Raw genomic sequence first — 24,982 nt, 5'->3', positions numbered from 1 at the left:
TCTATCCAAATATGAAGTGATTTATTTTATTCCTCCCTCTAAGAACCATGGTGCAGCAGAGCATCATGTCCTCTCTTCTTGTGGGACTGATTTTGCCCTGCTTGCAGCTGAAGCCTCTTCAGCTGGTTTGGTATTCACAAATCAGTCACACTCTGAACTCCTGCCTCCATGCCTTGCTGGGAGCCAGCACTAGCAAGAAGATCCCAGTGGTTGTGGAAAAGCTGGCAATTTCACCACATGATGATGCAGAAGGTGCTCCTTCCAGAGGTGCTGTAGGGATATGTGGAGGGAATAGTGCTGAGAGAAGTGCAGCTTTGGGCCATGGCACTTTGGATGCTGTGAGGATAAGGAGTGTTTTTGCCTGAGCAGCTGAGAGGCTGCAGGAGTGTAAGTCTGCCAGATGCAAGCTCCCTTCCTTCTAGCAGCCATTTTCCAGACTTGTTTGTAGGAGAGATTTCCTCTTCCCCAGACTCTCTTGTCGTTGTTCCCCTAATGGGGCCTCACTGGTCATTGCCTTGTGGTGGAAAATATGAGGTTGTGGGGGCCAGAGCACAGACATTCCTTCCAGCTTAAAAGAGAAAACAGTCCTTGCGCAGCGGAGTCCCCAAGAGGTGTGTCTGGCTCCGCAACTGTTTTAGCAGCATCACGCTGTAAGAGACATCAGCTGTTTGGCAGATGCCTTTTTGCTCTTGGTTAGGTTGTGGGGAGAAAACCCTCCTTCCCAGTTCTTGCTTCCCTTTCTGTGCAGGCACCAACTTCTGCCTGCTCTCTATGGGACATGAGAAAGCCATGGCTGGTGTGTGAGGGCTGCTGTCCCTGCCAGCAGTCCAGGCCATGTCTCCACAGGGGTCAGTGGGGAGGTAGAGCTCTGTATCCATCCTGCCAATGTCTGCAAGGCAATGCTGCCCAGGCAGTCTTTTTTTAGTAGCAGTACATGCATCAGACATCTTCATCTCCATTTCCCTGACAGGGTCGTGAATGAATTCCTACAACCAGGTTTTCACAAGCCATGTTGTTTTTCCATGGCCTCATATAGAGGCCACTGACCTGATGGGCCCCCTTTATCACAAAGGTCAGTCAGAGCCTCAGCCACTCTCCTGCTCAATGCTCACATGATGGATACATCTGATCCATGGATCCTGGACTGAGCAGCCAGCAAGTTAGGGAGGGTCTCACACAAATGGGTGAGGTACGGGTTTACAGAGAGGGAACCTCCTCTGAGCTCTGGGAGTTGCAGTTCCTTTCCTCTGTTGCCTTCTTTTCTCTGTGTCCAGATTTTCTGGAAACACACCCTGATTCCCAGTATGTGCAGAGATGTATGGTCTGGCTTCTTTCCCATTAGCGAAGTCAGCTGCCGTTAAATATTCATCTCACAAGCATTCCAAAGCCTTTAAGGAGTTGCACTTGGTGTGATGTTTTAAAAGTCCATCCTAGATGTCAGCTGAGAATAGAGATAGGAGCAAAGTATTGGAAAGAGGGGTTGGTTGGTGTCTAGGTGTGTGGATTGGTGGATTGGGGCACATACTGTCCTCCATGGCAGGCATCCCACAAGGAGTGAAATAGCTCCTAACACTGTGTCCAGATCGCTGTTCACAGCCCTTGATTGAAGCTTGCTGAAATACCCTCGTGATGGAAGCTCTGAGGGGGCAGAAGTAAGATGGGGTCTGTCCTCCATCACAAAGAAAATGCTGTAGGGGAAGCACAAGGGTCAGTGGCAGGGAGACGGCACGGGGCTGGAGTGAGGATCTGTCCTCAGGATTGCAAGCAGCATTGACATTGAGTCTGTCAAGAGGAGGAGCTGAGCCAGAGAAATATTTTGTGGGGCTCTGCAAAGGAATTACTGCCTGGTTCCCTAAGGAAGCAAAGCAATGTCAGCAGGCTGTCTGTGTCTGCCTGCCTGTCTCTGGCCTCCAGCAAGCCTTGAATCTATGGGCCTGTTTCCGGCACAGCTGATAGAGCGGTGGAGGCCTCTGAGATAATGGGATCCAGCTGGTTTTGTGACTCTAGGTGACTGCCTTAATGAGAGGGGCCTGCAAAGACCTCCCCTGAGGAAGGAGTCCATGAGCTGCCCTGTAACTAGCTGACAGACAGGCCGTGCAGAGAGAGCAGTTGGAAACTGGCCTTCATTAGTTCTGCCACTCGCAGGATGGCATTAGGAATTGGGGGAGGGGGAATCCTGCAGTTGAAATTGGCACTGGACCCCTCTGCATCCAGCACAGACCCTATATTGACACCCTTCAAATAGGATATTATTAGCATTGGGAACATTGTCAAATGCATCTGGTCACAGTCCCTTGGGAAATCCAGCCCTGGTCCAGACTTTGCCTGACAAACATATTTTTTAACGACCTAGCTTGGGGATAGCCTGGTTTTGAGCCTTTCCAGATGCTTAGCACACCTTTGCTGGTGTGAGCAGCAGGACATGTACCATATGCCTTCCAGAGACAGATGGGGAACTCCTGCAGCAGGGGAGAGAGGCATTCCAGAGGGTGCCACTTTGAGTCCAGATAACACCAGAACAAAAAAGTGTGCAAGAGATGACCCTGCACCAGGGTGTACAGCAACCTCTGGCAGCAGGCTTCCTTCCAGAGTAGAATATGTATTATTCCACAGCCTACTGTACCGTCCCAATAGTGATGATGTCCTGGGATTGTCCTGATGATGTCTGGTTTTATTGGAGAGCTGAACTGGGAATAGCATGATTCAGTCTCTACTTGCTGGACTTATCTCCATCTTATTTTTGCTAAATGAAACTCAAGCCTTCCAAGTAAGCATTTAAGATAATTTGTGTGGATTTTCTTCCAACCTGAGGCAGTAGCCCAAAGGAAGCAAAATGGTAATGGTCACCTTACCTATCTATTTATGGCAAACCCAGTGTCAGGGGTGCCTGCTTGTTTCATGCTAATCTGCTCAGTTTATGCTGCTGCTAAATTTCCACCCCATCACACCAGAGTGATAGTGGATCCAGGGAGCTGCCACAGGAATTGGGTCAGGTTTGCAGGGAGGAATGAGTGCTTTGCTTGTTAGTTGCAAACCAGAACAATGGGACAAACATGCTGCCAAAACTAGCTGCAGAAATGACCAGAGGTGACAAGCTGGCCGCCCCTTCGTGCCCTCCAGTGAACATGGGATCTGGTCTCCCTGGAACTCTGCAGGAGGACACTGCTGCCGAAAGAGCTGTTCCACCTGGAGAAACACTTGGGTAATGGGATGAAATGCATGAGCCAAATGCTTTCTCAGCGCCATCACTGTACAGGAGTTGCTCAATTTTCCTGACTCCCCCTGAGCTGCTTTGCTGCCCAGCCCTCTCTTTTGGAACGTTGCAGCATAATGTAGTGCTTCTCCCTTCCAGCTCCATAACAGGAGAGGAGGGAGGTTTGGGAGTCTGAAGACATAGCTTATCTCAGCTTTCTGCATCATTAACCCACTGCCTTGTGTCTCCTAATCTTTTTGCATTCAGAAGAAAACATTGCCAAGGTAATAGCTAGGCAAGGCACTAGATTTCATGGCTGGATGTTGAGTGGGTTTAGAAATTGTGCAGGCTATGCAGTTTATAGGTGGCACCTTGGCATGTTCAGAGATCCCTTACATCCCTACTCCCATGTTAGTTGTGGCAGGGAACAGGCAAAATGGAGGACTGGCAGAAATATGTAGCTGCACAGCTTATTTTTCTGTGCTGCATGGAGGGGAGTCTACTGCGAATTATACTGATTATATCTGAAAACTTGCACCCAGCTTTTGCTGCTGCCTTCCCTGAGGCATGAGAATCTGTGTATGTCTTGAACCCCAGACATCATTTTGGTGCCCTTTAGTTTTGCCTTATGTGTGTAATACTCAAGTTTGCATAATACATAGGATTGCCTCCCATAGGAGCTTTCAGCGCTCCAGCTTTAGAGCACTTTGATTTCCTTGCACATCACGCAAGGCAAAACCACAAAACCTTGATTTTACAGCAAACAGCACAGAGCATTATGTGAGGGTCAAGTAATTTTATGGATTTCCAGAAAGTGATGTCAAAAGAAGAAAATACCTGCTGTCACTGCTAATACCAGAAAAGGTTGTTACTTGTATCAATAGGAGCAAGACAGTAGGTACTATTGCTCCAATGCAGTATGGGCTGCTGAGAAAAAGACTTTTGAGGTCTCAAAGAGGAGATTTTGTGCGGAAAGATATGCAGAAAACAAGGCAGTATGAAGGGTTGTTGTGAAGCACATTAACTCCCCACCTAGCAGCAGGGCAAGCTTTCTGCTTGTTTCCCAGAATGTGTGTAATGGCAGTAATCCCTGCTGCTCTCTTTGGGCAGTGGGGCACTGTGGACATGGAGCTGCATGTACAGCTCTTCTCTGCAGGTGGAATCTTGTTCTTCCTTGCAGAGGTGTTTTGTCATTGAACTGTACACAGTTTCAACTTTAACGGGCTGGTTGGGAAAGTCCCCATTCCCACCAAGGGACACCAGATAGTCATGGCTCAATAGGAGCTGGGGGAGGAGGCAGCCAAGGGAGAGCTGCAGTGGGCAGTTCTCTTGCAAAGGCAAGGAGCTGTGATACCTCTTTTCTGTCACATGTACAATCACTCGTATCTCACTGCAGACACTGCACTGTTTCCATGCAGTCCCACCAGTGCAGAGCAGGCACAGCACCTGGCAGGACCTTGGGATCCCATGCAGACCTGGCACTGCATTTGTGTGTCAAATCACACTTGGTCCTGGACATCCAGGCACAGGCAAGGACTCGGAAATGCTCCGGATGTCTGTGCTTACTCTGTGTTGGGGGTCCAACTTCTCAGCACCAGATGCTGCCAGAGATGAGAAACAGCCCTTTCCACTGCCTAATTTCCTAATTTTAGCTCTCCACCTTGAAGCCCTGCATTGCTGGTTGCCATGGTGATCCTTCACCACTGGCATTGCCTCTGGCTTTCTCGCCTTCGGTGCCTTTTTCCTCCTTGTTCCTCAGGAGGCAACAGCTGAGGCAGAGGCATTGCATGTGACTCTGTACTGTCAGCTCAGGTCTTCTGCTTAGTGTTTGCCTGATAACATGCAAGGAACCTTCATCCATGTGGTTACATTTCCCAGCCCTCTAAAAGCATTGTACATTCCCATCCCCATTCAGTAGACAAGCTAGGCTATGCATACATGATGCCACCCAGCTGCCCTGAGCTTCTGACCCTTGAGCTTTCTCCATGGTCTTTGCCTGTGGAGATGTCTGGGAAGGTCATGCCCCTGCAGGGTGAAGAGTCAGAGTGCCCCTGTGCTATGGCAGACATTCCAAAGGCACAGGCACTCCTGCCCTGACTTCATCCTCACTGCTTTTACACCTTCCTACTTGCTCTCTGGGCAGCAGAGGAGTACGTAAAAGCATTGCCCAGAGAGAGAGCTTGGGCACCTCACTCGAGGCAGAAGAGAGAGGAGCTGCCTTGCCAAGGCTTGCAGTGGAAATGCCACCGTGCAGCAGCTAATAACAACTCTGCCCTTTCCCTTCCGCCTGCCCGAGCGCGCTGTGGACTGGAACGGGTGACACTTCCCAAGCACAGGATGACAGAAAAGGCAGTGGCAGCTCTCAGAGACAAAGCAGTGTAAAAGCTGTGATTCCAACCCCCAAATCCTGATATTAATTAATTTAAGGGCAATGATGTTGAAACACTGTGGAGTCCTTTTTTAAAAATTAAAATTTTAAAAATTTGCTGTTTATGTTTTCAAGCTATTACAAGGCAAGTGCAAGGATGGGTTATTTAATATTAAAGTGGCAGCTGCCATCCTCACTCACATGACTCCAGCAAGTGAAGCTTTATAAAAAGCAAACATGACAATGTTCAAGGTAAGATCAGAGTATCTGTCACAAGAAACCAGTTTGGCTGGTAGCTTCTGGGAGATCACCAGAGAATGGGGAGATTATAAAGCCTTATTTGCAGACTCCCACTGTACTCATACAATCATCCACCTCTATCCCTGTTACACTCTCAGCAGACTCCCACATTTGCTGGGAAGGCAGACAGGAGCTGCTAGAAAGAGCTCCCACCCTCTGGTATGCCACAGCTGGGTTTGAGAAACCCTGTGCCAGAGAGGGCAGGCAGAGCAGCTTGCTTCCTTTCTTCCTTTGGCTGAATCCTGAAGTGGAGAAAGCCATGCTGGAATGTGGCAATCAGTCCCAACCCCCTGCCAGCCTAGGGCAACTTAAGGCAATAAGAAGAAGCAACCAGAACATTGTATTGCTTTGATTAATAAGAAAAATCAGAGTAATTGGCCTTCTAGCCTGGTAGGAGGCAGAGTGTCTTCAGAAGCTGTTCTGGCAGTGTCACCCTGCCAGCATGCCCAGCTCAGGTTCCAACAGAAAAGCTGTGGGATGGTTCCTGGGCTTTAGCACTACCAGGGAGGGAGCTGTGGATGGCCACATTGGAGACTGGGTTTCCAAGTGAGTTCCCATGGGGAGAGGAGTCCTGCAATCTGAGCTTGGGCACCGTGGATGCTTGTTGAGGCCAGCTGCATTGTAGCAGTGCCTTAAGTCCCAGACAGGAATCAAAAGCCAGGCTTGGCATTGGTGGGCATGGTCGGGAGGTGGCTGCTGGCAGTCCTGCCTGTCCATGGTAGAGGCAGAGTACTGCCATCTATTGCCAGGCACCTGGATTACAGACCTCACTGGGTGGCCATTCAAAGCTGTGCCCAGCTGGTTTCTTTCTGTCTTTGACTGCTTGAAGGGATTGACAACTTGTTCAAAACCCCTAAAATGGATCAGCACTTTGATAGCTACATTGCATTTTTGATGTGTGAGTGCCCAAAGTCAGACTCCAGCCTTAGACAGTTTGGCTTTTTTCTTTGTGCATTTTGCAAAATGAGCTATTCTTCCTTCTCTGCCCTGAGCTGCATGAGGTTGCTTTGTGCAGTGAAATAATCCTGTTGTTTCATCCCACCTCAGAAGCACCTGGTTCATTTACCTCAGCCCTCCACTGGAAGGTGACTAGAGAGAGGTGGATGCAGTAGAAGGCATGGTGTGTCACTTGTAGCTCAGAAACAATATGTGAAAGGAGATAAAAAGGCAGAGGGAGAGTAACACTGTCTTCATGGGGAGAACAGGCCTGGGACATGGAGTACATTTCTCAGCTAAGACTGGCATGTCCAAGTACTGTATTTGACAGAATAAGCAGCAAAATAGGAACACCTGCAGAGAATACCAAAGATATTTGTCACTATGTGAACCTGGAGGGATGCCTGCAGTGCTTTGAAAAGACCTTCTCAGGTCTGATGAATTGTGCAGTAGGCCAGCAAACAAACTATTCTGAAGACCAGGGCAAGGTTATTCAGAAAATGATCTGGTTGTCTCTGTGGGCTGTTCAGTATAGACAGCACCTCTCTGTGAAATTGTGGTTTTAAAAGCAAAACAAACAAAAAACTAGAATAAAAAAAAAATAAAAAAAAAAAACCAAACAAAAAAAACAGGAAGAAAAAATGTGTTCAGCATTTGTCAATAATGCTTGCTCTTCTGACAAATTCTGTTCCTTTTTCATCACCTATTTTCAAAAGTATGTGATGGAGGTACAAAGATGCCACAAATGAGCAGAGTATAAGAATAATACTCTAATGAGAAGGTGAAAAAACATTTTTTTATTAGAGGGAAGAAATACAGCAGATGTGGTTGACTTATCTCACTGATTATTTTTTGTTCCTCAATCTTCTTTCTGATGCAAAACTGTTGCAGAAGCCAGTTGGCTGGCATAAATCAGATACTCAGCATATAGGTGGAAAATATTAGATGAAATGAGTCACAAAGTAAATTAATGACAAAGCAGGGAATTAAGCCAGGCTCTTCAAAGTCTGAACCCTGGAACTACCTTCTCTTTTAAAAGTCTATTTTAAATGGCCTTAATGGATAAAAATAAGTGATAGTTGTATCAAAACCATGACTAAACTATGGAAATGTTCCATGCTAGGTGTTGCCAGTTTAGGAATACTGTGGGACACCAAGAAAAAAAAAAAAGAAAATATTTGACAGTTATGTGAACAACAATACTTGTGATGACTTTGTCTAGGAGAAGACTGTAAAACATATAAATTGTGCTGCAGGATGTAAGTCAACTGCAGGCTGTCAGGAACCAGGAAGGAATTTTCATTATGGCAGGATTACTGGATAATTATCTCATCCATGACAGTCTTCTTCCTTTAAAGTGTTTAATCTTGACTAGTGAAAGCAAGATAATGGATCGTGTAGTTTTGTGACTTTTTTTGTGACAAGGACATTATCTGGTGCTTGATGGCAATTTCTTCTGCCTGTTTGTATTGTACCTTTCTCTAGGGATATGTTCACCTTCTTCCTAAGTATCTCAAGCAAAGACATTTCTACTCCCTACCCTCCATGAAGAGAAATTTTAAAGACAGCAGTCCTTGACATGAGCAAATTCTTCTTGCTAGACTTCCTCTTGCCCATGTTCGCTCCACTTCTCCCAGGTGATTTTCCAGGAATGACCTGAAGGAAACCCTGGGACTGTAGGCCCTTGTTCTTGTGTCTGCTCCTTCTTATTGTCTGAGCTGTCCATCTATTGAAGTCATGTCTCTTGTTCTGCCACCCCCGCTTAAACACCGTAATACCTTTTGGTCCTGATACCAATGAAATGTGCTATTTTTTTTTAAACTGTGTTGTTACTCCTCTGAGTAATAATGTATTTTGTGTCTCTGACTTTGTATCTTGCAGGAAGAGCCAAGGAGCAAATCTAAGATCTGTGCCAATGTTTTCTGTGGAGCTGGGCGTGAGTGTGCAGTGACAGAGAAGGGAGAGCCAACCTGCCTCTGCATTGAGGTATGGGAACAGCACAGGTTCTGTGTCTGGGACAGGTGTTACCACCATCACTCACCTCAGACGGGTTTCTGTCACTGGAAGGATCCTGTGAAGGAATAAGGCTATGGCTGTTTTGAAGAAGCTGCAAATTCACAGTGGCTCTTCAAACAGCAGGACTGTTTCCAGCGTTGTGTGGGGGAAGAGTCCTGTAGGGTAGATATAGTCTGGACTTGCAGCTGTGCTTCTTGCAGGACTGCCTAGGGCCTTTACATGACTGGAAGTCTTTTGTTGGGAAAGCCCAGTGGGGTATGGATGTGCAGCTGGCTTTGAAGGACACTCTAGGGAGTGGTCTGTGACCTCCAAGACAGCCTGCCCTCACTGGCACCTTGTTTGAGGAGGTTACGAGTACCCTACTGAAATCAGCTTTTGTAAAATTGAAATAATTGTGGTAGAGCGCTGTTAGGATGAATAGCTTTATCCATCAGGGAGTCAGAGATGATTAGAAGAGTCTTTCCCAGCTGAGGGACACAATGTGTCCCTACTGTGCTCTGCCCCCTGCTTTCAAAGCATTTCTGCCTGGCTCCTGGGAATGGCCATGTAGCTCTTTGTTCTCCCTTCCCTCAGAGCTTGCAGCTCTGGCATGGCCAGCCTGGGCACTGGAGAGTGAAATGCTCTGTTAGTAGGAAGAGAGTCTGTCACTCTGGGTAGGCTTGGCCAGACCAGAAGGGACAGAAGAAAGAAGCTCATAGCCTGAACAGTGGCACTGGTGAACTTTCTCCTTGCTGTAGGCTGTGCTGTTTGTTCATGGCTGATGGCTTATTCTGCCATTTGGTTGCAGAAGGGTGGAGCAGAGTCTACAGAGAGATGCAATGGAGCCAAGCGCAGGTGCAGAGACCAGAGGCACAGAAACACCTCTGGGCGGGCATGGCCATGGCACATGGAGCAGCAGTTGCAGTTGCTCCATATTTATGCTGAGCATCGATTTCTCTGCAGGGGTCTGCTTTCAGAAAGACTCCTGTCATGCTGGTGTTCATGGAAACTGGGACAAAGTGAGGCCTTTGAACTCACAGACTTCCCTGTGTGGGTTTTTATGGGGAAATGATGGGTGAGTTAGCCTGGTCCAAACACAGGGCCAAGGGGACTGTGCCAAGGACTCCTCCTGAGCTGGGCTGATGGTTGGGCTCACCAGGCTGTCCCAAGGAGGCAGGTGAACACTGTGTTCTCTGGCTGTCCCACAGAAATGCAAACCTCACAAGAGGCCTGTGTGCGGGAGCAATGGCAAGACGTACCTGAACCACTGTGAGCTGCACCGTGACGCCTGCCTCACCGGCTCCAAGATCCAGGTGGATTACGATGGCCACTGCAAAGGTAACCCTGGCTAGGAGGGCTGGCTACACTCTCAGGGACAAAGAGTTAGAAGGGAAGCATGATAACAAGGCAAGGCAGAGGCTTCACCAGCTAAGACATTGTCCCACAGTTGCTGAGTGGGGTAAACAGGGCAAGCCTCTGAACAGTAGCCAGGTTCAAGCAAGAGTGCAGATGAGCAGGCAAGCTGGCAGTGATGAAGTAGGCCTGAAATCAAGTCATGAAGTCAAGGCTGGTGATTCTGGTAACCAGAATCAGACAACAGCCAGATGAGCTCATAGTGATGCAGTCTGTAGAAAGGCTGAGATCAAGGTGGGAGCACAGTCACCAGGTCAGACCTGGATCAACAGTCTGTGGAAGAAAGTGGTTGCATCAGAGCTAGAAACAGGCATGTCTACAACATAATAATCACAGGCAAGGAGTAGCTGAGGCATCAGATATGAAATGGAGTCTCATGGCCCATGGTTAGAGTATGGACAGAGGCTCTAGGTGAGGCCAGCAGGGTCATTGAGGGGCCCCCATGAGTGCACTCAAAACCGTGACCCTTGTGTGGGGGGGACCTCTCTCCAAGCTTCTGGGAGTGTGGCACTCAGGAGAGCAGGGCAACCTTTTGCTCCTGCTGGTTCACTCTAAGCTTTTGGATTCAGCCAGGTAACTCTCTCAGTGTAATTGCTGAGGAAAAGTCATGCTCTGAGGGTAAACTCCTAAAACCAATACTACTATCATCCATGTTCATAAAGAACCTCAATAACTTTAGGAGCAAGGATTTTGCCTCATCGATGGGGCTGTTTAACTCACACACACACAAAACAGCTGCATGGTTTTCTTGTGTTTGTACAGTTTCATGTGTTTGAATGTGTGTCCGCTGTCTCTTGCCCTGTCACTGAATACCATGGATAAAAGTCTGGTGCAGTCTTCCTCATTTCCTTCCATCAGATTTTTATAAACATTGATAAGATTGTCCCTGAGCCTTCAGTTCTTCAGACTAAACATTCCTCAGTATCTCCTCAGGGTCCAGGAGATTCTAGCCCCTTAATCATGTATGTGGGCTCTCATATATCCAAAGACTTCCAGGTTCCTCTGCTTTTACCCATGGTGGGAAGAGATTTATATTGCTTCACACTGCATCAGAAATGTCCTTTTCTGTCTTTCCATTAACAGAGAAGAAGTCTGAGAATCCAGCTGCAAGTCCAGGTAAGAAGATGTCTCCTGTTTGGCTGAGGTCTCTGTATGAATTTGCATGCTCTGGGAGATGGGCAGAGGGTGTGCTGGGGGACTGCAGAGGTCTGTGTAAAAGTCATATCCTGCATGGGCTGTAGAAGTCTGAGTTGATAAATCAGCTGAAATGTGATTGCCCAGCTCGTTATTCTTGGGTAACCTTTCAGAACTCATACATCTCCTGGGCTTTTCCCTGTGCTGGGATGTCTCAGGGACTCAGCATAGACAAGATGCAATGAAACCCAATTTGCCCCCAGGGACTCAAACTGTGCTCATCAACCAGACAGAGGGATGGAGCACTCTTTTAAAAGGAAACTTTGCTTTAGGAGTGATGAACCAATGGGTGCAGAGGCAGAGTCAGGAGTTACAGCTGAACTGCCTCTACCATCAGCCAATAAGATGATCTTAAGAGTCTCTTCTAACCTAAATGATTCTATGATCACCTAAATTATAAGTCTCTTCAATTCCCTGTACTTGGTTTCTCCCCTTATGTATTGCCTTGTGTACTTAACACTGGGTTTTAGGGCCATGGCTTGTCATCAGGAGAGCGTTTTCCTATTCATGATCTCAAAGTACCAAAGCTGTATAATCATCAACTTTAACTTCCTGGGACAGATGAGAGCAAAGCCTCATACAGACTAAAGAGGAAGGACCATGCCAGAGCATGGCCACCACCCTAAAGCAGTTTTAAAGAAATACAAAATTAAACATGCAGAATCCCTACAGAGCTGAATTTTTTTTCATCTCTCCATGTGGTTGTGATAGTAGTCACTGGATTCAGAAGATCCTTAGTGTGTGTAAAGTGACATGAATACACACCGATTCCTTTTCTGGCTTTGATGACCACTGGGCAGGTGTGACAATTTCCAGCTAGGCTTTCAGTTTTGTTTCTAAATGCACAATTCAATTTGTACTAGCACACAAAGTGATAACGGCCCTGGAGAAACCTGTGACACTGGCAAGCACTGTGAGTGAACAAGCCTAACCTGACCCCCTCTCATTTCCAGTCAGAGTGGACAAATCAGGGCTTTGAAGAAACAATATTTCCTGAGATAGTAGGCCCTAAAAGTCAAGTCTTGGAGACAGAGTGGTAGAGAGGCTACCAGCCTAGTCTTCCGCCTTGCAGAGGATAGAGGTTTTGGTATTTTAGGATTGACAGCTGAATGACAATTCTACACAGTGTCAGAAAGCCCGGGGACATTGTCAATTACCTTCCTCCCTCAGTCTGGGATTCTTCACACCAAGATGAGTCAGCTCCTGGTTGTTCTTGAACAAGCTTCAGGAATGGGGAGGAAGAGCTTTGGCAGGAATGTTGTTTTCTGGCCATGCCACATGGTGTCACCAACAGCCCATCCACTACTCAGCACATGACACATCTGCTTGGATCTGGCAGTGATGTAACTCCAAGGACTGGGCCGAGGGGCTGCAAGCTGCCATCAGGGTGGGCTGGCTGGCTTTTCTTTCCAGGCTTCTCTCTGTGGTCTCCCTGCCAGCTTGATTTCTCTCACTCTTGTTTTTCCTTCTACTGCACTGTCTCCCATTACAGTTGTCTGCTACCAGTCAGACAGGGACGAGCTTCGTCGCCGGGTCATCCAGTGGCTGGAAGCTGAGATTATCCCAGATGGGTGGTTCTCCAAGGGCAGTAACTACAGCGAAGTCCTGGACAAATATTTCAAGGCAAGTAGAGCAGCACCTGCCTCAAAGCCCAGACAACATTTCTTGCCTTGTCACTGTATAACAGCTGCTGTGCCCCCAGCTGAAAGGCTCCAGTGTGTGTGATGTGCCTGTTGAGCTGGGGACCAGAGGGATCTGATAAGTCCTACAGCCTGATGTGTTATGGGCTGCTTGCAGCAGCCACTGACTGAGACACTGGCACAGCTTGTGACAGCCAGATGTGGAGCATCTCTGACTCCTGGTGTCTGACCTGCCTTGGGGAAAAGGAGGAAGGCAAGCCACATGTGCCTGTAGCAGAGTAGGGAACTAATCTCAGGGGTAAAAAGCCAGAGGAAAAGAGATGAAAGTGCTGGAAATGCAGGAAGCTGTGTCAGGGGCTACTGATTTTTTGGTCTAGATAGTCCCAAGGCCATGCTGAGATGGATATAAGGGACACTTGGGAGCTTCAAGGAGTATGTCCCATTTGTGTCTGAGAGCTGGCAGTTCTCTAGTATTCTGCAGCGTGAAAGGAGACACTTGAGTCTTGGGCCTTGCAATAATCCTGTTCCTCCCTCCTCCCTCTCAGTCTGTCCCTCAGCCCATCTGCACCCCCTTCTGTAACCAGCAGATCCCAAGCTTCTCCCATGCTCCTGCCACATACACTGCTGTGTCCCTCCCCCTCATGCTGGGCTCCTGACAGAGACTTCAAAGCATTCAGGATGGAGCTGGAGGAGCAGGTGGGGAAGAGGGGAGAGCGTTTAAATCATGAGCTGTTGACAGCAAGAGATTAATGGTGCCTGACAGGAGTTAGCACTGCAAGCAAATTTGCCATGGCAATGGCACCCCCTGGTGAGATGGAGGAGCTGGTCCCCTCACTCCACAGACATCCTCACATTTGCAGCCTTTAATGCTGCTCTGTCTGTGGCAATCCACTGCCCTGGGCACTCCTGGCAGTACCTGCCAGTGCTCAAAAGTGGAAGTGTCCTGTGTTAGTCACTCTCCCTGCAAATGTGCTGTTCCCAGCCATTTTTGCAGGGTCTCCCCAGGTCATGGGCTTTGCTGAAATGCATGAGCCAGCCACAGGCTTGTTCCACTGTCACCGCACAAGCCGTTCACACCCGCTGTCCCCACGCCTGTCAGCATGCTGGCAATATCCTGAGGCTGCAGCTCAGAGGCAGGCAGCCTCGTGTTCTCTTTACTGTCCCACTTTTTCTGGAGCACTAATCCCAGCCACTGGGTGAGAGTTCTTATGGCAAAGAAATATCTCTCTTTGTACCAAAGGGGGAATTTCCGTGGCCAAGGTCAACAGTATGAGGTTCAATAAGGGCAAGTGTCGGGTCCTGCATTTGGGTCACAACAATCCCAGGCAGAATTACAGGCTGGGGAAAAGAGTGGTTGCCAAGGGAGGTGGTGGAGTCACCATCCCTGGAAGGGGTCAAGAAACAACTGGATGTGGCACTTGCTGCTCTGGTTTAGTTGATAAGGTGGTGTTCCATCAGAGGTTGGACTCGAAGATCTCGGAGGTCTTTTCCAACCTTAATGATTCTGTGATTCTTTATCAGGTGATAATCTACCTTTTCAACTACCTTATTCTTAAAGCTTTGAAATATTTTTAAAGAAGAATTCAGAGTTTGGAACAACTTGGGGAAAATCAAGTCAAAGCAAACTAAATGGCTTCAAATACACAGAAATTGATGTCAGCAACAAGTGTGTGCTGTCACTGGAGGAATTTTGTCGTGGTAAGCTGTGGGGCTCTTCATGTCCTGCATTCCTGTAAATGGCCTGATTCCTGCCCTGCATATAGGAAACACTGGAGGCATAGTTGAAATTAAGCTTTTCCCCTTTCTCCTTCGTGGGGAGATTTGTAGATGTGGCATTAAGCTATTTCCCTTCTGGAAGCCTGACTAGTGGGGCTCACTGGGATATGCTTTGTTCATCAGGCAAGTCATGACTTTGAAGGACATTATTTCAAGAGGAGCAAGACCAGTAGTGGGAAGCTGCTCCATTTGGAAAATCTCTGTGGGAATGCCTTAATGTAGACCATAACTTTGAAAGGGTCATTAAGAGAAATGCAGTCATTTTCACAATAAAAAGCAGGACAAGAAACTTCAAAGTCTAGTGGAAGTTGACATGTGGAGCAGTTACACAGAATAATTTCCATAGCCCTAGATGTTTCTCCTGAAACACTTAGAGGTTTTAAAACAGGCAGTGTCTATTCCAGCATTCCTGAGAGCACTGCACAAGGAGCCACAGCGACCTGCCCCAATCACACATCAAAAAATTAGGTGGCAGCAGTCTGTGTGCAGGATTAATTTTCCACTAACAGCAATGCAGCTGTCTCTAAGGGGGCACAGCAGTTCCTGCTGAGTGCCCAGCACTGCAGTGTCACATCTTCAAACAGGAAAGCAAAATGCAATTACTTCTTTGGGAATATAGCCAGGATTTTGGGGCTAAAAACACTGCTCTTCAGTGCCAGGAGTTTTGTCAGGACCTTAAGAACTTGATGGTGAGGTGTTGTGCTGTTGCATTAAAATTTTTTCCCTGTTATCAGCAGAAAATTTCTTCCTGTGATTTTTCCCTTTTGTCACTGTCAGAGTCCAGGCACAGCTCTGGATTTACACATATTGGAAAGCTGACACCTCCTTGAATGCAGCTGGTCTTCTTTAAGGCAGGAGGTATATAAGAAAGCTAAGAGCTGGCTGAAACAATGAGAAGAAATAGGGCTAGAGCCATAAATCAAGCAGCAGGAGGTGAATGAGAGGCAGTGTAGCTTATCTGTGAGAACAAGGCTAAGATCATATCTCTCTCATTCTGAGGCTAATGTGGATATGTTGCTGCTTTTCTCTGAGCCTCTTTCTTTGTGAAAAAAGGGATAATGGAACTGAAGTTCAAAATGCTATGTATGTATGGAAGAGGAAGAAGGAAGAGGTACTTTGAACTGATAAATTAGACCCTCTCACATATTCCTATCTTCCCCTACAGAGCTTTGATGATGGTGATTCTCGCTTGGACTCCACGGAATTCCTGAAGTTTGTCGAGCAGAATGAGACTGCCATCAACATCACCACCTACATGGACCAGGAGACCAACAAGTTGCTCAGGTGGGCAGTGGACAGGATGCCAGAGGGAGGGCAGATGTGGTAGAATGGAACATGGAAATTCACTCGTGGTAAACATCAGTTAGGGCTTGCACTGACAGAGTTAACTGTGTTTATGAAGTGGCTTCCAACTTAAATAGGTGTGAATACCACAAGAGGAGCAGTCCTATCTCTACCCTTCATGTTAGGCAGTATTCCAATCCTTTTGCCTTAAATCTAGCATTTGTGCAACCAGAAGGGAGGTGGGTAACAGAAAATTTGTCATCTTCTTTCTATTTCCTAATAAATCAGCTTTCCTGGGGACTCCCCTCATCTTTTCCTAATATCTAGATCCAGTGCAAGGAGGATGGTGGGAAAACACCGTTCATACACAGGCTTATAGTTTGAGAGGTTTCCCTCTTTCTTTGTCTGCCACCGTGTGAAAAAAGTTAACTTTTGTGTTTATTCTGTGCTTATTGTAGGCTGCTGTGTGACAGCATGTAGATGTCAACAAATGTAGATGTCCCATTCCTGCTGTTCTGAATATCCCCCCTCTGCCCAGCCCGTTGCCAGACAGAGAATATTTTGTGACTGTTTTGCTTTTTTCTGTATCCTGTGAGATTTCCTTAGAGAAGCCACTTCTGCCAGACATCTTGAAGTCTCCCTAGTTATTACTGTTTTTACTCACCTGCACTCTGAAGACAGTGGAGCAGGGGCTGGTCTAGCACAGCCCTGTGCAGAACAAGCCTCTCTGTGTTTCCTTTCAGGGGACTCTGCGTAGATGCCCTCATCGAGCTGTCAGATGAAAATGCTGACTGGAAGCTCAGCTTCAATGAATTTCTCAAGTGCCTCAGCCCATCCTTCAACCCACCAGAGAAAAGTAGGAACTTCTCACTTATCTAGGGGAACAAGAGGGCTCCTGGGAAGGGAGGAAAGAAAAGAGATCAGCTTCAGGCCATACATTGTGTGCTGTAACTCCACAGCCAGAGATAATTTTAATATATGCTTGCCTCTCATCAAACAGCACCCTTTGTCCCTGCATTGTTGAAAGTACTGCTTTTACTGTCCCAGAGCTCCTGCAGCTCTTGTGATAAGAAAGGCTTGTATTTTAGAAACAAGGACATAGGTTTAATGGTTATGGTATGCTTGTAAGGTCAAGGCATGTATTTAACAGTGCAGAGGTCAATCATGTGAGGAGTTCATGGCTGGATAACTTAGGAAAATCAGACCAAACAAAGTTCTGCTATGCTCTGCCTTTCACATAGAAAGCCTCCCTGATGACCATCTCAAAGTTCACTATCCTTCCAAATAATTTCCCCAACTTATCCCCACCTGGGGATAAGAATAACCCAAGCTTTCATTTCAGGGGTTCTTTTCTTTGTGTAAGAGATAAGGAAATTCAAAGTAATCCAACACTGAGATTTCATTTGGAAATGAAAAATTGAAATGTGTTCTGAGGAAGAAAAAGGGTTTGGCTTTCCCAAATTATATTTTGGCTGATTTCACTCACCAAATTCAGCATGAATATTTTAGTCATAAGGAAACTTCTGGTGGTTGGGGGAAGGAAGGTTTTCCCCTTCAATCTCATCTTCTCTCTCAAGGCATCTTCAAAGGATGTTGTCTTTAGCCTGCTTGCTCTCTCACAAGCACTGCCCTTGTTTTGTGCCTCTTCAGAGTGTGCCCTGGAAGATGAGACCTATGAGGATGGAGCAGAGACCCAGGTGGAGTGCAACCGCTGCGTCTGTGCCTGTGGGAACTGGGTGTGCACCGCAATGACGTGCGAGGGTCTGTATGCTCTCCAGAAAATTACTGTGCTTGGCTTTGGACAAAAGGAATTCTCACTCTCTGTCTTTCCAAAGGCACTAGCTATCCAGAATTTTTCTCTCTCCAGCTTTTCCTCAGCTTCTCCATGGGTCATTTCTGCATAACCCTCACTTGTTCCATATTAGTCAAACCCAAGCTAATACCGTTCCAGAGGTCAGAAAGTATGTAACTGAGCTTGGGGCAATGCTGCTGGGGTTTGTAGTTTGGATATGGTGTCATGAAAATTTAGCACTAAATCTTCCAAACTAGAGCTACTCTGCATCCAGCTTGTGCAGACCAAATAGGCCCCTGGCTGCTAACATACATGTAGGCATAAACAAGTCAGCTTTCCTGTATATGTGTCCATATGCTCACTGTATCTGTGTTAATGGAATTTGTAAAACAGGATCTAGGATCCTGTCTCGATCAAGAGGGGATATAGGAACCTTCACCCAATGCCAAGAAAGAGCTTTAGCTTCTTGCCACAAAAACTGTAGAATAATGGAGATGCAGGGAGGTGGTGCCATAGTAAGGCAGGATTGTTTGTTCCTCCTGTGGAAGGCCCTTAAACTTGCACAACCACAGTACAATTGTGAGAGGTCATGGTGCAGTTGTGAACAACAGCTCTCTGTTTTTCCTTCTAACACATATTTCAGGGCCAGTGGAATGCCACCCGTGTTGGCAAATGTATGAGTCCTTCCCAAGGATTCATATCCATCCTCCTAGCATGGTGCTGCATTTTTCTGGCCTTCTTTCCTAGAAACCCAGCCCTTGCTGCATTTTTATATCCTTCTTCTCTAGAAACCAGGCCCTTGCAGGAGCTTTGTTTCAGAGCTGTTTGGGACCTGCCAGGAGCACCCTGGTTCAGATCGATAGTCAGTAGCTTGGGCAGAGCAGGAGAGAGGGAAACGGCAGCAGCGTCTACAGAGCTTTTCATGTTTATCTGATCTTCTGCAGCAGAGGCTTCAGGATCACCTCAGCTTAGACTTAGTTGTAGCAGCAGGAACTCACTTGAGAAAAGACAACTGTAGTATTAATAAAGCTGCCAGAGGAGCTGTGTGTAGGTGTCATAGATTAAGCAACAGAATGAGAGGCTCTTTTTGCTGCCTTCCCAGAAACAACCTTCAAAGTTGCTATGCAACACCTGTTCTTGCTACCTACTTTGTTGCCTGCATCCATGACAGAAGCATGCAATGGGATAACAATCCTTGACTTTCTGTCCATGTCAGAGCAGCAGAGGGGTTAGAGGCTATTGTTAGAGGAATAATGAAACTGAAGAATCAGATCAAACACATCAGCAAGTTACATCTTCATTGAGCGAAACTACCTCTTCATTAGATATCAGTTATTGCACTTGGGTAGCACTGAGCTTCCATTTATTCCCTGCAAGAGGCCAAGGTGTTTGAACTAATTACAGGTGTTTCTTTTCAATAATATGCAGCCTCTTGTAAGTGGCTTTATTATCAGTCACATGGGAGGGAGAGACAGGGACAGACTGCACACCCAAGTTGTGAAGTCCCAGGCAGCCACAAGGCCTGTTCTCTTTCTAAGAAGCCAACCCATGCCATCTTCCAGCAAAGGCTACCTAAGCTTGAGAGATGCTGTGGCTGACCTGCCTCCCTTTGTTCTTCATGGTTCAGCAGCTGAAATTTGCATCCCCTATTTGTGAAACACTCAACTCCATTTCTGCTTTTAGGGAGGAATGAGAAGGTGGCTGCTCAGAGACACCGACCTGATCAAGATATGACTGAGGAGGAGATGGCCAGATACGTTCAGGAACTGCAGAAGCATCAGGTTAGCATGAAGCTGGGAAGGTCTGCTTGCACTAAGCCTCCCCTTGCCATATGAGTTCCTTCTGTTTCTGTCACTTGGAGACTTCTAGAAGTAGAAGGGGGTAAGAGGTAGAAGGAGTAGCAGAGTAAATCTCTTGCCTGTGGGGACAAATACAGGTGTGGGGCTTTCAGATACAAGCAAGTGTTGGCACTGCCAGTGGTGGACCAAAGACTTCAGGGTGCTACCAATTCCTGTGTCAGCCTAGAGCTTCACTTCTGTACTCTCTCTCTCTAGGAGACGGCTGAGAAGACCAAGAGAATGAACACCAAGGAGATGTAAGGGGCCTCCACAGCGGAGGAGCCCAGGAGGATGGGCCCAGCCTGCCACCCTGTCCTCCAGTGCTGATCTCAGTATGCACAAGTGTCTGCTACAGTTGCCCAGTCACAGATATTTACATGTATAGCGATGGGTTATTTGTTTTGTAATACACAAAGAATGGGGCCAGGAAAGGGGAGCAGAGCCCACCTGTTCAGGGAGCTTCATTGCTGGGACCTTGGAAGGCTGAGAGGGACTTACAGCAGCCTCTGGGGCCCTTCCCCAGAGCAGACAGCTGCTCCCTCCAAGAGCTAACAGGGATTACTTGTTCCTCTAGATCTGGGGAAAGGATGGAGGTCAATGCTGGATAGAAAAGGGGTCTTCAGTCAATACAATTGTCAGCACCACCCTTGGCTGCAGAAATACAGGCCTGGCAGTTTTGTGGCTGAACACGTGTGCTGCAGGGCATCACTATCCAAGGACCTTACCCTTTGCTTTGAGCTCCTCAAAGCTGGTCAGCCTGGTGTGACTCCTGGGAGTCATGGTGCCATGCTGCTGGCATGAGTCCAGCACATTCCTCCTTGCTTTCCACCAGACTGTCCCCAGCAGCTCCTCCAGTACACTGTGGGCTCTAACACAACATGGTTCCTTTTGACCTCATCTCACTCTTACTCTCCCTGCCCCCTCCTTAGAGGTGCTATCGTATTTTTTTCTTATCACATTCACATGCTGACTCCCCTTTTTTTTTTGTTTCGGGTTTTTTGTTATTTTATTTCCTATGGTAGTGATTCAGCTTTTGTATGTTTTGTAGCTCTAGATCTTTCAAGAAAACCCAGCGTGTGGGTTTTTGTTGTTGACAGTGCTGTAATGCCCATGCACAGTTTGTATCGCACTGCGCTCAGCCGCCACAAACACCACAGGCGAATTGTGAGCCTTGCACTACAGGGTATTTCCCAGCTGGGGGGTAGCAGTGTCCCTCGTGGGAAGAAGAGACAGGGCTGGATGTAATTAGTTTCACCAGACACAGATTGCCACTGCAGCTCTCTAGCTCTCGCTCTCTTAGCTAGCATTGACCATGTGCTCAAGGTCCATGCTCATGCCTCTAAATTTCTCAAAGCAGTCTACAGATAGAGAAACCATTAGTACAGTATCTTAAAAAGCTTAACTATGTAGAAAACTGTTTAGTTTTGCTGTTGGCATCATCTTGGGCCTTTCATCTTCCTCTGGAGTGAGGCAGCAGCATTATTCTTTGATTCCAGGTATGAGTTTGGAGTCAGGGCTGGAAGCCTCATTACTGATGCATTTCTCAGTGTTATGGATCAGACCACCTTTGACCACTCTCACATTCTTTCATGGGTCAGTTTCATCCCACACGTTTCCCAGAGCATTGGTCCTAGATGCAAATGAAATACTCTTTTGTTGATAGTCACCTCTGTAACTTGAAGCCGAGCTGATTTTTTTATGCAGTTGTCAAATGTACTTCATGCACACCTGAACATCCAGGTTCCCTTCATGCCTGTGCTGTGCTTCCCAAGCAGTTGCATGTGCCCTGATCCACTGCCTGTGACTTCCATCTTTCTGTTTATGAACAATTTCAGCAGTTGTTGCTGTGTATCTTGCAGTCGCTATTGCTTACTCAAGCAAAATTCCACTTGCATCTGCAAAAGCATGTCTGGTTTGAGTGAAGAGCAGCAGGACTTGAGTCCCAACCCTCCCCTTTTTGCACAGTGTTTTCCTTGGAGAGGAGGAATGAGCTCGTACCTAGAAGTATAGGAAAAGAAGACAGCTTGCTCCCTCCTGTGATCTTTCCCATGAGCCAGATGTGTTAAAGGCTGTCTGGTCTTTGAGCTGTTTTCCTGATGTGAAGCTACAGGACTTCCATTGACTTTGGCATAGTTCCACTTTTTCAGTGAGAACTATAATGTACCCTGCCACTGAGATTTTGGCATCATAAATACAGAAGGAGACTGGGGTTTTTTTTTCTCATGAGGGCCTGGATTTGAGTAGCTGTCACCTGTGAAGGAGAATGAGTCCATATGAGCTGAGGGTAATGTGGACAATGCTACACTGGGACAGAGTTATTGTTTGTGTTCTGGTAGCACTGGAAGAAATAGTTGGTGAAATAGGAGCTCCCATTAGACATAGGCTTGCTCCTTCCCGAGAGTATGAGAGAAAGGGCTTCATGTGCTGCATCTGGAGTCACAGGAACATTGTTAATAAATGTTTTGCTTTATTCTAGTCCTGCTCTAAAAGGTAGTTAGTGCCTCCCAGATCACTTCCTTCCAGCTTGGGTTGTTGAAGTGCCTTAGAGAAAACACAACAGCTTGCCTTAAAGGCTCTCCCTGGACAGGGATAACATCTTGTTCAGTCAAGAATATCTCCAACTGTGAAAACTAGAGCATGTGCAGGAAGGGGAGGTGAATGCGTGGCTTCAGGGCTTCTGTAGGCTGCACTGTTCTCTGTCCCCTCCTGCCTGCTGTGGCTGTGCAGCCGTGCAGATGGGGGTGGCTGCTGGGGCAGCCAGAGATGTGTGCTGGCAGCTGAGGTTTACAGAGCTTGCTCTTGCACTGAAGGCAGAGGGACGGGCTGTGCTCTCCGGCAAGCAGAGCTCTCCAAGAAGCCATACAACCGATCCCAGGGTAGCCTAGGGCAGCAGGCTGGGAGTGCAGCAACAGTGCCTCTGGTAAGGGCTGCTGCCTGTGGAGCCTCCTCCTCCTTGTGCCTCTACAAAGGGACCTGGTGGAAAGTGAGGCCCATTCTAAGGGCAGCACTTCTCAAAGGGGACCAAAAGATCTTGGCTCCCTGTGCAGAGGGGAAGGGCAGCCCAGACTGAGCAATGCCCAGGCTTCTGCAGGCTGGTCAGTCACTAATTCCTGCAGGGTGACTTGGCTGCTGGGGAAGGAAGTGCTGAATTTCAGCCATTGCCCTCTGGGACGATTGCTGTACAGACTACAAAGGGCAGGGAAGGTGTTTTGTTTTGTTTTGTTTTTCCAAAAAACCCCAAATATAAGCAACAAACAAAAAAGTCCCACTCCTTCCTCTATATTCCCTCCTGTATGTGTGTGAAATTTATCAGTATTCTGTAGGTTTCCTTAGTGCACTTACTTTACTTGATTTTGTAATTTTTTTGAAGCAGGGGGGTTTGGATATTACTGCCAAATAAATGAAACAAAATTTAAAAAATAACACTTGTTTGGTTTATTTTTGACAAGCCACACAACTTGTTTTCAAAAAAAAAACCCACATCTGTCTTCGCACATTCATACACCTATCTCAGTGTGTTGGACAAATGGAAGATGTCACTGTTTCTGTTTTATAGCTGAGGAATCAGGTGGAAAGAACCCATAGGCAATTAAAAACAATAACTAAAGGCCTTGACTGAATTGTGAAATAGCCTTCAATGTTGTTGTATGACAGGAGGAAGTGCCCTACTATTCATCTCCCCATAATGCCACTGCTATGAGTGCTTCTGTGCAGATAATGGTCTGACAGAAGAGAAAGCTGCCTTGCTTTGTTCCACTTGGTGTGCTCCTTCCAAAGCTGTTTAAAAAAGAAAACCAAACAACTCACAAACATTACTCTTCCATGTTATTTTTCACACCAAATGGCCTCTTTAGCATATACCAGCTGCTGCACATGCAGTCTTTTCTATGCCATTCCCTGCCCATTCACTGCTCAACTGCAAAGTGAGGCTGCTTTATTACTGCAATGTCTACTGTGAGAATTTCCCCAGATTTTAAGAAGAAACTAATGGAAGCAGCAGCCACAAATTTAGCTAGCTGGCACTACAAATATTTTGCCTCATGCTCCATGCACATTTACTAAAGCAAATGGTTTTGAGGTGGGAGAGAGGAAAATCAAAAATTTTGTTGCCTGCTGCTTATAGAGGCCTGGGAAAAGCTCTGACCTGTTTATGGAGTTGTGCACATCTGAGTATTAAATTACTGCACTATAGTTACATACCCATAATCACAATTCTCCAGTGCTGTTAAGCTTCATGTTGAGAAATAGGCTATTTAAGTAGTTGATCAAGAGACTGAACTGCATTTGTAAGGTATTTATTAACTTTAGTTCTGAAGACAGGAGCAGACTGATCTATAATAAGACTCAGTTCCTGAACTATGTCACAAGACACACCTTGAGGAGAATCAGGTTAAAGCACTACAAAAACAGAGCAAAATCCAGATGACCTTATTATTGTGCTTACTTAAAACTATCCTGGAACAGCATAATGTTTGTAAAGTGGGAAAAAATATGTTGATAAGGAATTAAACTATACTGGCAAAGTGTCTGTTCTGCAGCTATCTCTGGGTTCACATCAGGGCTTATACTTGTGAATCCACAGACTCTTGGAAAACAAATGAAACAAGTCCAATGGAAACTGACCTGTTCATTCCTACCCACTGGGGCACACTTTCTTGAAGGCTGGGCATAGCCCTGACAACTTCCTCGTCTCAGCAACAGGAGCTGTCATGTCAAAATATTTGTGGTGATAAAATCCAGAGTTCATAAGAGCACCAAAGGCAGGACAAGTGGACCATGGGTTTTGTCCTTAGTATTCTGGACACCTTTGAAGTCAGCATTGTTGCTACTTCACATGTTGTTTTAAACTCTTGGCTGGTACCTGCAAACTGTGATTTTGTGTGTTTCTTCCAGTCTAAGATGACAAAGACTTCTGTGTACATGAAGTGTTTTGAGCAGGTGGGAGGTTGCTATTCCCTTCTTTTTGGCTTCTCTATACATCACAAGGAAGCAAGTCTGCCTCTTAAGCCTGGACTTAGTTGAGGCAAAAGTTCCTCTGGGTTGTGAATCTTATTGTTATCACACATGGCTGCTGCTTCTTCTGGTTACTGACTACACTGATTTTAGTCTGTTCAAAGAGCAATGAACGGAAATCACAGATCCTGACCTCCCGTTTGCATATGTGTGGTACAACAGGGGTCAGCTCCACGCCGGTCGGTGGCCAGCGTCAGACCGCTTCGTGTCAGATCGCTTCGCCCGACAGACCCGTGTGTT

General features: G+C 46.8%; 1 protein-coding gene across 1 annotated transcript in view; it reads left to right on the top strand.

Annotated features, from left to right (window-relative positions):
- FSTL1 (follistatin like 1) overlaps positions 1 to 23,152 on the top strand; it is a 52,224-nt gene extending 29,072 nt beyond the window's left edge. The window contains exons 3-11 of the mRNA XM_021549021.3: positions 8,679 to 8,783; positions 10,001 to 10,130; positions 11,289 to 11,321; positions 12,892 to 13,022; positions 15,981 to 16,099; positions 16,843 to 16,955; positions 17,750 to 17,860; positions 19,575 to 19,672; positions 19,946 to 23,152. Coding sequence (XP_021404696.1) covers positions 8,679 to 8,783; positions 10,001 to 10,130; positions 11,289 to 11,321; positions 12,892 to 13,022; positions 15,981 to 16,099; positions 16,843 to 16,955; positions 17,750 to 17,860; positions 19,575 to 19,672; positions 19,946 to 19,990 — 885 coding nt within the window. The 3' untranslated portion in view covers positions 19,991 to 23,152. The remainder of the gene's footprint in view (positions 1 to 8,678; positions 8,784 to 10,000; positions 10,131 to 11,288; positions 11,322 to 12,891; positions 13,023 to 15,980; positions 16,100 to 16,842; positions 16,956 to 17,749; positions 17,861 to 19,574; positions 19,673 to 19,945) is intronic.
- The last annotated feature ends 1,830 nt before the right edge of the window (positions 23,153 to 24,982 follow it).

The sequence above is a fragment of the Lonchura striata genome, chromosome 2, assembly GCF_046129695.1.
Source record: "Lonchura striata isolate bLonStr1 chromosome 2, bLonStr1.mat, whole genome shotgun sequence".
Classification (NCBI taxonomy): Eukaryota; Metazoa; Chordata; class Aves; order Passeriformes; family Estrildidae; genus Lonchura; species Lonchura striata.
Note: the sequence above shows the minus strand (reverse complement) of the source record. Positions and strands in the feature narration are given on the sequence as shown.